The 15094-nt window shown below is 41.1% G+C and overlaps 1 protein-coding gene and 1 long non-coding RNA gene across 5 annotated transcripts in view; one reads left to right on the forward strand and one right to left on the reverse strand.

Moving 5' to 3' along the window:
* On the reverse strand, window positions 1-7228 carry irx2a (iroquois homeobox 2a). Of its 4 annotated transcripts, XM_048522672.2 has the most exons (5): window positions 3845-4437; window positions 2472-2880; window positions 1189-1866; window positions 860-923; window positions 1-557 (listed from the first exon to the last, which is right to left on the reverse strand). In XM_048522672.2, exons 1-4 carry the CDS (start codon window positions 4079-4081, stop codon window positions 880-882), a joined length of 1368 nt encoding a protein of 455 aa, XP_048378629.1. In that variant the 5' UTR covers window positions 4082-4437; the 3' UTR covers window positions 1-557; window positions 860-879. The 4 variants fall into 4 exon arrangements, with proteins under 4 accessions (XP_048378629.1, XP_048378643.1, XP_048378635.1 ...); XM_048522686.2 differs by lacking the exon at window positions 3845-4437 and adding an exon at window positions 6544-7228 and having other exon boundaries at window positions 1-923; XM_048522678.2 differs by lacking the exon at window positions 3845-4437 and adding an exon at window positions 4602-5154 and having other exon boundaries at window positions 1-923.
* Window positions 5406-15094, forward strand: part of LOC125447897 (uncharacterized) — a 22958-nt gene continuing 13269 nt past the window's right edge. The window contains exons 1-2 of the long non-coding RNA XR_007246625.2: window positions 5406-9593; window positions 11716-11846. This is a non-coding gene — a long non-coding RNA (uncharacterized LOC125447897). The remainder of the gene's footprint in view (window positions 9594-11715; window positions 11847-15094) is intronic.

A 15094-nucleotide genomic window follows, 5' to 3' on the forward strand; every position in this document is an offset into this window, starting at 1 on the left:
TTGCAGTTGCAGACTACTCAATTTTATTTACATTTAAAGATATAAATTAGTAAAGTGTCCCTATAACAACCAGATTGTAACTGTTATCACGTTCCAAAAAAAACAAGCAGATTTATTTACAAAATGTTCAGATTCCATTGCAATACAACTTGCATAAATTACTAGAAGCTTTGTGTCATCGTTACAAAAATAAATATCAAATGTTTTCCAGATACTCAAGTTCTTCAATCACATTGTTCTACCGTATATCTACAAATAGTTTTACAATAAAGCCGCATTACACCTAGAACGTGGCAAATAAACAGATCAAGTGAAGAAAACCTGAGAAGACATTTTCCAAAAAATCACATTTACAGCATAATAGTTAGCCAACAAATGCAGAGATATGTTGCAGGGATTTGCTTTCTTAATAACATCAGCTGTGAATTAAAATAGTGCTCTGTGAGGTCTTCTCTATACAGTGGCACAAGATGTGATCCAGTACTATATACATTTTTTTTGCTTAATAGCTGGGGGGAATGGCTCGCTGACATTTTCAAAGCAATTGTGACACCTACCTGCAGACCAAGGAAATAAAAGAGAATCCCAGTCAACCAACTGGTAAGCATCGAGCTGTCACAATTTTAGAGACATACTGAGCACAGTTTAAAATATTGCAAAATTTGCGACGGTGTGGACCATTGTTATTATAAACCCTATGTGTTTCTTACCAATAAATAATGTCATGAAATAAGTTTTCGTACTTTTCAGTTAGACAATATTTAAATGCATTTCCCCTCCTCATTTTGCAGCGCATTGATTTCACTGCTTAGGCTCCAAACTTTGTATTTTGGATGCGTCTTTTCACATGATCACTTACTTGCACTGCTGATAACACATCTATAGATATGGTTGCACTCCTACTGTGCAGACATCACTGGGGTCTGTCAAAAAATACAACCATCATTTAGTTACACTCTCCGCGGATATCTATCAGCCTAACAACTACTATTGCTAGTACACATTTTTAGTCCGGAGAAATAAATGTTTCCTATACCTTGCACATATGCAGCTCAAATGTACTATACTTGGACTGGAGCTCTGTACTGTAACTGCATTTTCAGGGCGTTTGATTGCTATGGCTAATGGCCTTCTTTCTTTTCACTGAAGGTTTGCAGTTATAAGCAGAACGTTTGCATCAGCACATACCTTTTTTGGAGTCGTACTTTGTGGCCCTGAAGTGTTGTTCGAGCTGGGAACTCGTATTTTTCAGAGAGTCAGTACTTTGTTTGTGCATGGAGGCAGTGTTTAAGACAGTCTCGTTGGTGCTGTATCGCAAAATGCCTTGGCTTTGCAGATGGTTAAAGTTGGCGTAGTTCGTATAGTTAGTGTAAAAGGGTGAAGTATAGTAAATGGGCCTGCCAAGGATTGAAGTGGCCGGGTAGGTAGAGCTAGAGGTCGATGAAGAGGAGTTCGGCGACGGAGAACAGATCTGTCCGAATTGCTGTTTAATATCCGAGGTGGCAATTTCCGCTAAAGACCAAAGTTTGGGTTTGCTGACTGGAGTCTGTGAAGCGGAGGTGATGATACTGTTTAGGCTGTGTTTGGTTCTACTCCCCGAGCTCTCGTCTTCTTGCACGTGAAGTAGTGCGGCGTCCACCCGAGTGAGAGGCGAAGAGTTCATGGCTTTGTGAGAAAGGTCCCGCTCCTCGTCGCTGCCATCAGCATCAACACCAACGGCATCATCATCATCAATACAATTGTCACATTTTTCCTTCGTGTCGGAGCCAGATTCACAAACGCTGTCCTCCACCCTGCACACTTTGTCTCCTTCACATTCTGGGGAGCAGGAGCTGTCAGTCAGCGTGTCAACGTGCAAACTAATGCCTGAAATCAAACCAGAACAACTCGCGGTTAAATAAGCAGCATCAACATTTGCCTTTCAAGGAGAGCAACACGTTCGAAAAGAAAATAAATGTGCGCCATCTTTTAACGTAAATGCACAGGCCGCTGGTAAAACTGGTGTGTGTGTTTTGAAGTTGTTCCCAGTTGGTACAGTGGGCACTGCATTCCTGAAGCAACCAGAACATAACGTGGCGTAATTGGTTCTGGAGTGAAATTGATCAATTCTCCTCCAGTTCCAAATAGAGTAAAAGATGCTCTGTGTGACAACCTAATATAGGGTTAACACTGAAAACTTAAGACTTATTTCAACAGTTCCGTCTGGAACTATTAGCTGCTAATATTTAAAATGCGCGTTCAAAACACCGAACACTTTCCATTAAAGAAAAGTTTGCAACATTGCAGACGCTGTTTCAGCCTATATGCGTGGCTGCATGGTCAGTAATTGTACCCATCGGGGCCCGAATACGTCAACCATAGCATGAATACATCAAATACCGATTCCGACATTTGTCTCAATGCAATGCTATGTTGTCAGTGGTAATTGCGTAATATCGAGTGATGTGGAAACAATTTTCAACACGACAAACCTTCATCCTCTGCTGATGTTTCGTTTTGCTCGTGTTTTCTCTTCAAACTTCCTTCCTTGTTTCTTTCACTCTCCCCTGATTCTTCCTCTTCTTCGTCCTCGCTCTTGTTCCTCGGAGCCCAGGTCATCTTATTCTCTTTCTTGAGTCTCCTCCTGGCGTTGGCGAACCAGGTGGAGACCTGAGTCAGGGTCATTTTCGTGATGATGGCCAGCATGATCTTTTCGCCTTTCGTCGGGTAGGGGTTCTTCCTGTGCTCGTTCAGCCAGGCTTTGAGTGTGGCCGTGGCGTCTCGTGTGGCGTTCTTCCTGTAAGCCGGGTCGTTGAGTTGATAAGGGTACGCCGCATTACTGTACGGGTGGTAACTGAGGGTTCCAGCCATCCCTGTAGCGTGAGCATCGTATGGGGAACCCTAAAAAGACAACAAAATATCAGTCACTATGTCAACACATAGACGTAACAGTATACTGATTACTGGAGCTTTGCAAATGTAAAGACAATGTTTTTAATTTACTTAATCGATCTAGTTAACATAATGAAATGCAATTGCATTCACTCAGAGGTCTAATACTTCCCACTAGCTTGAATTTCTTGTTTGAATTTAGTCGAAATTACATTGTTATAGGTATTTTTCTTCCCAACCTTTTAATTCTTAAAGTTGTTTCTCATGTCACCCAAAAATGGCGGCGGGTCTCCCTTGTGCATTCTCATCACGCATGTTATCAAACTTACAAACAGTAAATCTGCATATATAAATATATATACAATATATTATATATATAATACATATATAGATAGATAGATATTGAAGGAATTGCGGCTCCCAGGCTTTGGAATATGGTAGCTGTTGAGATTTGCCAGCGCCGACAGTATCTGCTGACCTCCCTGACTATGTGCATTCAACGATGTTACAATCACCATCCGGCTTGACTTCCGAAAAGCAGGCATCTTTTTTTAAACTTTGACCGTGTGCAGTTCGCCACTTTTCCTCCCACCAACGTTTGCAGTTCGACCTTTCCAAAAACCATCAAACTTTTGAGTGTATGTGTGGTTTTGCAGCTGACCCAATGTCGCGAAATTGGTTTTTCATGCTTTTTTTTCTAAATTGTGTCCTATCCTTTTTCAATGCTTCCATTACAAAATATATTTTTTAATTCAATACACGACATTTACGGACTGGATTTGGCGAATGGTAGCACCATTCTGTGCTGCATCAAGCCAGTTTAAATATAACAAGTAACACGTTCGAACATTTTCCAGAACCCAACTTCATTAAAGTTAAAAGCCTTCCTCAAATTAAAGAGCACGAAATAAATGCAAGATAAATTAATGTTTAGAATAATGCAAATGTAGTCAGTTGAAATTTATTGACGTACCATATAGGACGGGAATCCAGTAGCGGGGTCAGTTGAGTACTGAAGCGGATTAGTGAAGCCTGTAGAGGGGGCTGTGAATGCTGCCGAGCCCGCGTACGGACTGAACGCCGAGCCGGACGAGGCTCTACCCAGCTCGTCGCTCCTCGGGGCGGTCAGAGCGGAAGCACTGTACGCCGGGCACGAGTAAAGAGCCAGAGAACCTGCCGGCTGGTACAAATAACCCTGAGGATAAGACATTGCTTTGCCCCCTCCCCCCCAGTCAAAACCCGCACGCAACAAAAGAATTTTAAAAAAACACAAAAGAAACAAAAAGGGCAGAAAGAAGAGGAAAATTCGATTGTTACTAGAGAAGTAGCATATAGCTGAGCTTCCCCCCTGCTTTGGCTGAGTGCTGGGTTAGGAAGGTGTCTGCATAAAGCTGCAGGAACTGCTCTAAAGCCTGAGTGCTTTTGCTGGACGCTGCAGCTGAGTTCTGGTTAGATAGAACGGCGGCGGGCAGCGCCTGTCAATCAGCCTGTCTTATTTACATAGCAGCGCCCCGCCCTACTTCGGCCTCCCAAGCTCCGGCTGGATCAGGGAAGCTGCAGGCAGTAGTTAGCAGCCGCTGGCCCTCGGCTCACAGCGAGAGACCACTTTCTGCAACTCCTCGCTCCGTCTGATATCCCCTTTCCCCTCTGCCCTCGCTCCCCCATTCCGCAGAAATGATTAAACATTATCTAAAATTCTCGTCTCTCTCTTCAACTACTTTGCATCTCACCTCTCATTCCATCTCGTGGCCCTTGTCCTATTCTCCTGTGTTTTGCCCCGTTTCTTTCCCTTTTTATTGTTCTCGCCTCTCTCTCTAACGGTTTCGATTCACCAGCGCTTCATTCTCCTGCTATCCCGCAGCTCTCGCTCCGCTGCCTGTCCTGCTGTGGCCCTCTTTCGGAAAACATCCCGCTCTGCTCGATTGGGTCACCAAACAATAATCTCTATAAGTTTATTTATTTTAAAAGTTAAAAAATACCAATGTACCAACCAACTAAGCTATATGCTCGTCTTTTCTCTCTAAAATATAATGCACAATATTGCAAGTGGCCGATCCGGACCGGACTTTCGGCATCCATAGAATTCTTTTGTTGCATTTAAGCTCTGATTAATTTATTGTCTTCGCCTTTCGCCTTATTTTGTACGTCCGCTTTCCCCCTTCACGACAGGCTTCTGGATAAACAACACCATCATCTACCGGCTATTTCAATCACCAAATGATATGGGGGGGGATACACACAGATAGAAATATATTCAAAATAAACGAGTTACGAAAATACAGTTTTGAGGTCAAGGGATCTACTCTGTCTTCGTAAGAATGTGCTGAGATTTTCCACAACGAATGTGATATATTGCTCCTCAAAATTCGACCAGCAATATTAGAAATTCAATTCGCCTGAAATAATGGGGGATTATAAATAAAAAATGAATTTAGATTGACGTGTGTGGAAATTATGCGGGACAAGCTGACGTTGCTAAACGTTTGTTTAAGATTGCTCGAAAGACTAATTGCGTCGCAGCAGTAGGAAAAAAAAAGACTGGCGCTTACAAGAGGGTCTTGGAAATTAGTTAGAGATATCATCTTGAAGACAGACAATTAATCAATCAATTAGGGAACGCCGGTGTATATTACGATATGTCAAAAGCAAAAAGAGGGAAAATAGAAATAAAACGCTAGCTAGCGAGCTCTGGGGCACATTTTAACGAACTTGAACTAAACACGCGGTAAAATGACAGGAATGCATTCCCGGTTCGTGTCGGTTTAAAACGTCAAATGAGAGAAAGAATCGTGTGTCCAAGTGATTTGAACTTGGCAGTGGGAGCAGTGAGGCTTCAGGAGAGGGAGCTGATGGATTATGCGCAGATCACACTCACTGCGAGGTCGTGATCTTGAAGAAGTCGATTGAACTGAACCGTTCCCGGACCGACCGCCAAATTATACTTGGGAGGCAGGTTCTATTTTTGTTTTCAAAAAATGTAAACTGGATTCTGAGAGAGCGATTGAAAAGCTAAATATATTATTATTGACGCGAATCTGAACCAGACTGGCGTCCATTGGTGTGCAGATCTGATCTTAAATGCAATCACTCGTGTGCTGTGAGAACTTTCACGAGACGAGATATCTCAAGGCAGATGTGAGCAAAAAACACGGGTATTTCTGTTATGGATCACATACAGTAATATTGGAAATTTTTTTTTATCTAATAACTCCATCCTGCTCTGGTATTTGTTTTGGAGAATTCCGCTCATGAACTGCCGCACTTCTAATTCTAGCAAGCAAGGACGCAAAAACTTCTGCTTGGCTGACTTTGATTGCATGCAGTGCATCCTTGCATTTACTAGTAGGCAAGAGCGGTAGTATGCAATTTTAATATTGTCCTTCTAACGTTTCTAGTCAACTAATCGTAGTTGCAAAGACTGGGAATGAATCTGTGTGGCTGATTCAAAGTACCATTACTAAATTGATTATGGTAAAACGCAATGAATAAAGCGATTTGACATAATTGCCGCCACTCAGATAGGAGGCATGTCTCTCGATTTCAAAGTTCAAAACAGGGATGCAACACAATAATACAACGGAAAGAACATCGTTCACGGGTATGTTCACCCACAACCAAGCGTATTATACACGCCGAATAACACTGTAGTTCTGCTTTTTTTGCAGTACTCACCGTTTCATTGTTTTCATTTTAATAATTGCAAAGTGCCCGATGTTTTAATTGCATATCACCATGTCACATGAGACATCCGCTGCTTTTTGAATATGTAAAGCACGGCGAGCTTCGGCACACGCAGCTGCGATTCTGAACAGGCAGCTCACCCACCTTCTTACCGTTTTCTTCTCATTCGGTTGAAATACAAACGGCCATTCACACCCGGTGCATGTATTTGCGATCAGGACAGCTAAGACATAAAACTGCAATCGAGATTAGTAAAGCACCATCTATCCCATTGGGACTCACACTTGCAAATGACGGGAGCCTCGTCCCCTTGGAAATCGCCTCCTCTAGCACTAAATTGCATCAATTCACGCTCGGGTTATTCACACATCGTTAAAATGAGTAACAGTTTTGTAACCGGTATGTCAATTTACTTCTGTTATCCTCCTCTTTTGCTGTGAGGATCACTGGGAGATACCGTTACCCATTTCAACATTTTAGTCGCCACGTTTGCGGCCAAGTGCAATGAAAAGCTATCTTATTTCCGATAACTCACAGACTACCCTCCTGTTTTATGATATGGCTCGTGTTCGGATTTGAATTTTAAACAATGTTTTGCATAAGAACAGAATCCTTTTCGAAAATACTGAGAAGTGGTGAAGTATAAAGAGGGTAAAATCCAAGCCGTTAGCACGACCACCTCTTTGCGATCCACGGGGTCTTTTATTACGTTCCCCCCCCCGTCCGCCCCCACCACTTCAATTAATTAACACTTTGTTGCCAGTGAAGGAAACATTTCTGGCCAGGACTTCAGGCGGCACGAGCCAGAGACAATGTTTTATTGTGTTAAGCCATAGCTCTTTCTGGACCCCTGTTGCTATGAAAACCAAACTGATCAGCTGCCTGCAAAACTTGCAACGTATGAATGAAGATTTGTGCAAAAGTAAACACAGCCAGCAAACTTTGTTGTTGGCTCCACATTATTTTTGTCCAGAAAGAGCAGCTCATGACACAATCATGTTTTCTTGATTCGAACATGTGAGTTTTAGTTTTACAGCAATTCGAATTTAATAACAAACACCAACGGTTTATCTAAACTTTGCACCAAAATTTCCTCGACTATCTTCCCCCTATCTCTGGGGTTTCAGATAGTAAACTCGTCAATCAAATAACTTGCCACTGGTTGTAAAGTCTTCTGCGTTCAGGAACAGATTTTCTGGAGGTGGCAAGTCGAGGTTTCTAAAATCAGGATCATTTTGTTACTTTCGTTTAGTGTCTCGTGCGTTTCGAATGTGTGTTGCGAAGGACCATCGGTCCATTTTCGCTGCTTTCAAACTGACTGCGGTTCTCAGATTTGAAAATAAACTTTGGCTGGAAAAATGGTAACCGGAAATTTCGGATTGTGAGTGTTCAGTTCTTGGAACATTTGACAAACAACTCCCTAAAGTCCATGACATTACAAAATAAAATAGCTGCACCTCTCGTTATAACTTAATGGAGGGTTTTAAAGACGAGGAAACAAACCACACGGGGTCTCAATTCTTAAAACATAATTAATTCAAAAATAATTTCGCCAATCATAACTGGCCTCAAAACGTCCAATTAGTATTTTCTTTAGAAAGAATGGATCTCTTCGTACACTAGCAAGTGGATTTGCAAACTAGTACCAACTTGTTGCTCGGTACATACTTTATGGTGCCTTCCAATTATTTAGCCCCTCTGTAGAATAAACGAGTCCAACGTTTCCATATTTGGGCGAGATAACACAAATATTTTGTATCCATTCATTACTTACGTTACAAGACACAGGTCAAAACGTCTGTAACACTTAACAAAAATGCCCAGGACTTTTCTCAGTAATCATGGTCTCGATACGAGTGCTTTAATACATAATTCTCCATTGTTCTGATCATCAGATTTCAGCTGATAAATGCTGGCACCGAAGTAGGGAATATGATGACCGACTAGGTGGGGAGAGAGAGGGCGCTCGAAGAAGGATAACTGGCACACTGGAGGTTAAGTGCAACCCGCTTGTGAAAGTTCGAACTAATTCAATTTAATGGACGAACATTTCCAAGTTACAGTTTAAAAAAAACTATTTTTTTTCGCTGAATACGTTGTTATCACCTGGAATAAAACGGTTATCAACATATGTTGCACAAAATATTGTCGCAAATCTACAGCGTTACCGAGGGGCTATATCTAATAAAATGAATATAAAACAATGTTGTTAAGTCCTGACACTCAGTTACACCGGTCAATTAAATCATCCAAGTTATCTCGGACGTAAACGCTCGTCGATTTGTCACAGTGCAAATCAGATGCGAATTAAACATAAATATAATTATTTATTCTACTGTTCACGCAATTAATGTCGTTATTATTAATTTTGTAATCAAGAAGCAAAAGTAAAAATGAGACTTTTTGGCAAACTATGTCGTCACATTTTTTCTTGAAGAATCGCCCAATGAAATTTCGGTAAGCCGTGTTAGCATCATTGATTGTTAAGTTTAACACGTGTACATTTCATATCAACATGTATGCGAGTTCCCTACTTCGCCAACTGAACTCAAAGTACTTCTAAGGTTCTCATAAAAGTTTTACATAAGTCACAAAATTTAGACAGGATATAAGAAACCATCTATTTTTCATCCTACGCTGGAATGATTTCGTGAAACTAACAAAGACCATTTGAAAATTTGAATAATGTGCTATTATCGTCGCAAAGGAAGTCAACACCGAGGCTGAACAAATATTTACTTTTAGAGAAAGAGACAGTATCCTTACAATGGCTCTTTGTCAACTTATACGTTATGTTAAAAGATTGTGAGATGGTGAAAGACTTATTGTATGTTTTTGCATTTTTCTTCGAGCTTAATATGCAGGGCGCGATATTGAAACATAAACGGAGCATCTAGCATTTTGCTCATTCAATGTGTCAGCTACTGTGTAGAAAACAGAATATCCATTCGCCAAAATTGAGAAATGGTCGTTACCTGGTCGCTTGCAGCTCATTACATCTCACTTAATTGGCCGTGAAGCGTTCAGGACATTCGAGAAAGGTATAAACAGAAGATATTTTATTTTCTATCTCTTTGAATGGGTCATGTATTCTTGTTAGAAGGAGTTTTTCAAGGTCCACGATTACGTGCTGAGGACCACACTAACTGCATGGCCACAGCCGCAAGGATGTGCTGAGGAAAAGTCCCTAAGGCCCTCTCGCTATTGTGCACCCAGGAGTTGGAAGCTTTGAAAAGTCCTGGTGACCTGTAGCCCAGGGAATATTTGATATAAAATGGTGAAAACAGAAGCAGCTCACCTACAGTATTGAGAGACTGAGGCCTGTATTAGGCTTTATGCAATTCCTTTTTGAACTGTTATGCTATGCATTATTTTACAGATGTTATGAACAAGTCACATTGGAAATATTTTTTTGGAATAATTATATTGATTCGTGAATCCAACTTCAACGTAAAGTGCTCATAAGCGATTTGTGCGACAATACTTTAACGTATAAACGACACATGACCTGTTTTCCATTAAAAAAAGTTTATCTTGTACTCCAGACAAGCGCTGATTCCTCAGGTGTTTTCTCAAACCTGTGGATCTCTGGCAATACATTTGTGTTTCAAAGCACATTACTATCTTCTTGTCTGTTTGTACCTTTGTAAGTATACAGTTCCATTAGCTGAACTTTATTCCTTTTGGTTTCTTTGCACTAATAATATGGTAAAGTGCCTTTCGTGACTCATAAAGTTATCCAATTTTCCTACCAAAAGACACCTTCCCTGAAAATATTAAGTACATCTACATAATGGAATATATTATTTATGAAGTTTTGCTTCTCGGCAGAAACTTTCTTAAGGTATTCTTTCTAGGCAATGGTCTCCGTTACATGTTTGTAAATCCTGAACATTCAGCGTTGAGCAGGTGGAACTCTGGCCTGCACAAATGGACCTTACACGTGTATCATTGTTCAATATAAAATAAAATTATATTAGTTTTCTCGCAGTACTTGTTCCAAAACACAAGGTTAACCACTCTCTAATGCAGCAGCTACAATTCAATACGCTTATATTTTAGCCAGCGAATGTCAGAGATAGGCACAGGGTTTATTGGAGAGCCTTAGACAGTTTGCATTTCTTTCTATTAAAAGTCATGTTTGATTCATAAAAGTAATACAGGTGATACACGTTTGCTTTCTGGCCAGAATCAATATACTACCAAAGTAGTTCCAGCACTCAAGTACACGTATTATTTAATTCAGAATCGCTAGGCCACTGGGATCGCTATTCATTATCCAGTTGATCTTTGCTATATATCTTCACCCGACCAGATTGCACTGTCAATTAGCAATTTAATGACATCATACTCTACAAATGTCCGGGATATTGTACAGACAATGGCAATTGTTGATAGAGAATTGAGGAAAGTCAATGAAATAGATTCAGCCTTGATTTTCTTCCAGCAAAACTCAATTTCAGGAATCCAGAAACAAAGAAGTGCTGAAAAGCTGAAACGTTTTGAAGAATGGTTAGTGGGCCCTAAGCGTTGACTACTTTGTTTCCACAGATCCTGCCAGACTTGCTGAGTTTCTCCAGTAATTTCAGTGTATTTTTATATAATTTCAGGCATAGGATTTACTTTCACAATTGATTCGTCCTCATATATAAAATAAAGAATTTCCCCATGGTTAATCAGATGCAAACAATTAATCTCAGATTGTAACAGCAATTTAACATTTCGCATTTTCAGTTAGTAAGAATTGCATTAAAAAAAACAGATTACTGGCCAATTTCACATGTCCGGTCGGTAATATTCAACGTTATCAAATTTAGATTAGAATTTTAAACTTTACATTAAATCGAAGGTTGTATTACAAAGTTTTCACTGTACGCCACTTAAAGTTAAATATTTGGACACCTGGGCTACCATACTGAGAATTGTTGGAACTTGTTTCTATGATGATATGATCGTTACAAGAAGATTTTAAAAAATACAACACATTATTTGCATGTGTCTGCTTCTGCATTATAACTTCCGTGACGCACATCTATATGTTCATACATAGTTAAACAATTTAAAGTGATTTTGCGTCTTAAGATGGTTGAACGCATATTGATCGTTAAAAAACAACATGATCATCACACTAGCATGACTTTGGTAAAATACGTTTTGTTTCAGGACTCTCCCGCATCAGACAAAAGCAGATAAGCCAATCATATTTAGCTGACATTTGACCTTTGCCAAGCTGAAGACTCCTACCTCTGCGGCAGTCAGTCAACCGTAGTTAAAACGGCAAACAACACCTAAAGGTAAATCTTTTACAAGTCTGTTTTGTCAATGCTTCTGGAAGCCGGCTTGACGTTATTCTGTGATAAGCCCGAGGCCGTGTTTTCTCCCATAGGTCCAGTGGATTAAAACTTGTAGACCATCGATATGATTTGTTAATAACAATGGTTGAATGTATGACCTTGCTTCTCTACAGATTAAGAGCACCAGCAGTAATGATTATTTCCTAGTCAATGTAACATGGTGGCTGGCATTGGGCGAGGAATGAAGCAGCCTCTTGACTTCGACCATTGCACACAATGGATTCGGTTCCATTACCTATTGTATGATCCCTGAAACAGTTACCAGATAAGAGGAAGGCGAGGGGACCGATCCGTCCCGGCAGCAACGCGAAGCAAGAAGCTCCGAACTCTTGTACTTGTTGGGTTTGACATACAATAATTCCAGCTTTAACACCAGTAGTGTGAAATGTACTGCACGGGAAACTGTCCTTGGACCTCCCAGGCACAAAGCATAGTTTAACATCAATGTTAAATGCAAACGCCGGTCCTAGTATTTTAATGGTTTAACTGATGGAAGAAGAGCTCAGCGCATTGGGATAGCCATGCAGAACGTGTGGCATCTTATTGATAAGAACGTTTGCTATTGTGTGACTACTGATTACAACCTCACAGTAGCAAAGTCATTTATGTACCATCAGATTAGGAATGCTACCTTCTCCAACACTTAATTTGCCGTATTAATCGCAAATATGTAAACATTGCTTATTAACTTGTTCTAGCCCCGAGATGTAAACATAGAATAGTGATGGTTATTTTCTGACAAGGCTAGCGGACTGGCGGGATTGTCAAAAGTAGTGAATGAATCCGGCGACTTTCCATTTCAGTCAGATAGCAATCTTCGCCTCCCTTACATAGATTAGTGATGACAAATATGGAGAACCAATGGATCAAGGTTTCGAAAAACGAGATACTCCAACACTATTATTCTCAGCAGCCGTCGACTTCAATTACTCGAGGGATTATAAATAAAATTGCCTGTGGTGGAATTCATGGGGAAGTGTATTCCAATTGGCCACATCTTTTAAAATAAATTCCCTATTTTAAGAACATTTTCAATGATAAAAGCCACAAAATAATAAGTCGAGATGCTCCAGTTTTGTGAAGGAGGGTGTGCTTGCTCGGCAATAGTTTGACTGGCCAAAATTACTGTTTTACAGAATATTAAGAGATACGATGACGGTTTGTCTTTTGCACAGCGATCGTAACGTAACGGATTTTATTGTTGCCTGTGATGGTTTATGTTTACATCAGCGAAACTCCCGCACTTATAACACTTCCGTATATTATGCAAAATAGAATTCCCCAATAGGTGAAGTTGAACTGACGGGAAATATAAATTCTATACTAATATGCAGATTTCGCTTTCATGTGCAACAAATTAACAACAATGTTTCTATCTGGAAGTACCAGGGCTGGACGAAGAGACAGCAAACACATCAACTATGTATGTGTTGCATTTGGTTTGCTGCATCTTTTTGCTGCGATGCAGGATTTTCCCCAGCATAAGGTCAGCTCCCCGGACAATTTGGGCGACTCCATCCCACAGAGGCGCAGTGAGCAACTCACCTCACCTTAGACGGCAAAGTTGGCATGATGGCGGCGAGCGTGTGCAGCGTGCTGGAGCAATGGCCATTTGGAGCTTGGGTGTCGATTGTATGTTCCTGCTTTATAATGCTCTAAGTATGGAGGTTATCAGTCAGAATTCATCAGAAATACCAACTTCCTTAAAAGAAGGACAAGTAAGAACGTACAACGACAAAACAAAAGGAATAAAACCGAAAGAACTGCGGATGCTGCAAATCAGGTCTGGCAGCATCTGTGAAGGAGAAAACAGAGTTAACCTTTCGCGTCCGGTGACCGTTCCTCAGAACTGATGGTGGCTGGGAAAGCGTCAGTTTATATGCAGAAAATATAGGGAGGTGGTTGGGGTAGGGAATGAACGATAGGCTAGAGCCCAAAGAGAGAGAAAGACAGTGAGAGAAAGGAGTTGCTAAGCATCAGGCTGGGAGGGTAATAGTTGTTAATGGGACTGTTACTGACTAACAACAGGGGGTGTGTAATGTCAGGCTATGTGGTAACAAGGCCTGGTATGTGGGGTGGAGGGCTGCGACATGGCAGAGTTTAATGTTGTCACCTCTACTTTGGGGAAACCAAGCATAAACTTGGTGATCGCTTCACAGAACAACTATGTTCTGCTTGCAAAAAAGACCCTGAACTACCTGTTGCCTGCCACTTCAATGCATCACCCTGCTCCCTGACCAGCTTCTCTGTCTCTGGCTTGCTGCAGTGCTCCAGAGAAGCCCAACCCAAGCTGGAGGAACAACACTTCGTTTTCCAATTTTTGGGACCCTACAGCCCTTCAGATTCAATATTGAGTTCAATAATTTTAGGGCCTAAACTGTCCCATGTCCCAGTGCCCTACCCCACACACCAGGCCTTGTGGCCACATAGCCTGCCATTACATACTGGTGTTAGTCACCAACAGTCCCTATCAGCAACAATTCACCCTTCCAGCCTGATCATCAGCAACTCCTTTGTCCGTCTAACTGTCTTTCTCTCTTTGGGCTCCATCCTGTCATGTACTCCCTACCCAACCTACTTCCCTGTTTTCTGCATATAAACTGAATCTTTCCCAGCACCATCATTTCTGAGAAAGTGTAACTGGACCTGAAACGTTAGGTCTGTTTTCTCCTTCACAGATGCTGCCAGGCCAGCTGAGCTTTCCCAGTAACTTTGTTTTTATTCCTGATTTACAGCATCCACAGTTCTTTTGGTTTGTATTAAATTGCCCTGCAGTTTCCAGTGAAGTGCAGGTTGGGTGAATTAGCTGTGGTAGGTGTAGGGTTGCAGGGGTAGGGTGGCTGGTCTATGTTAGGATGCTATTTGAAAGGTTGGTGCAGACTTGCACACTGTAGGGATTCTTTGATTTCCCAGCACAGATGCATTGTGGAAAACAATCCTTACACAGAGTAAGCCTGTGAGGCAGGCTCATAATTTGGCTAGCAAACTAGAGTAGGATTCAACTTGTCCATTCTAAGTTGCTGTCCACCAGACGGGTAATTGTCCTCCTGAGTGCCACAACTGACACCACAGCAAAAATTGTCCTTCTTGGTACAGTTCAAACATGTTCAAGATTCTGATTGTTGTGGCAGCCATAGTTTTTTTTTGCTCAGAGGAGGCAACAACAAAATCAGAGCACTGACAAAAGA

Source organism: Stegostoma tigrinum, chromosome 2, assembly GCF_030684315.1.
Source record: "Stegostoma tigrinum isolate sSteTig4 chromosome 2, sSteTig4.hap1, whole genome shotgun sequence".
Classification (NCBI taxonomy): domain Eukaryota; kingdom Metazoa; phylum Chordata; class Chondrichthyes; order Orectolobiformes; family Stegostomatidae; genus Stegostoma; species Stegostoma tigrinum.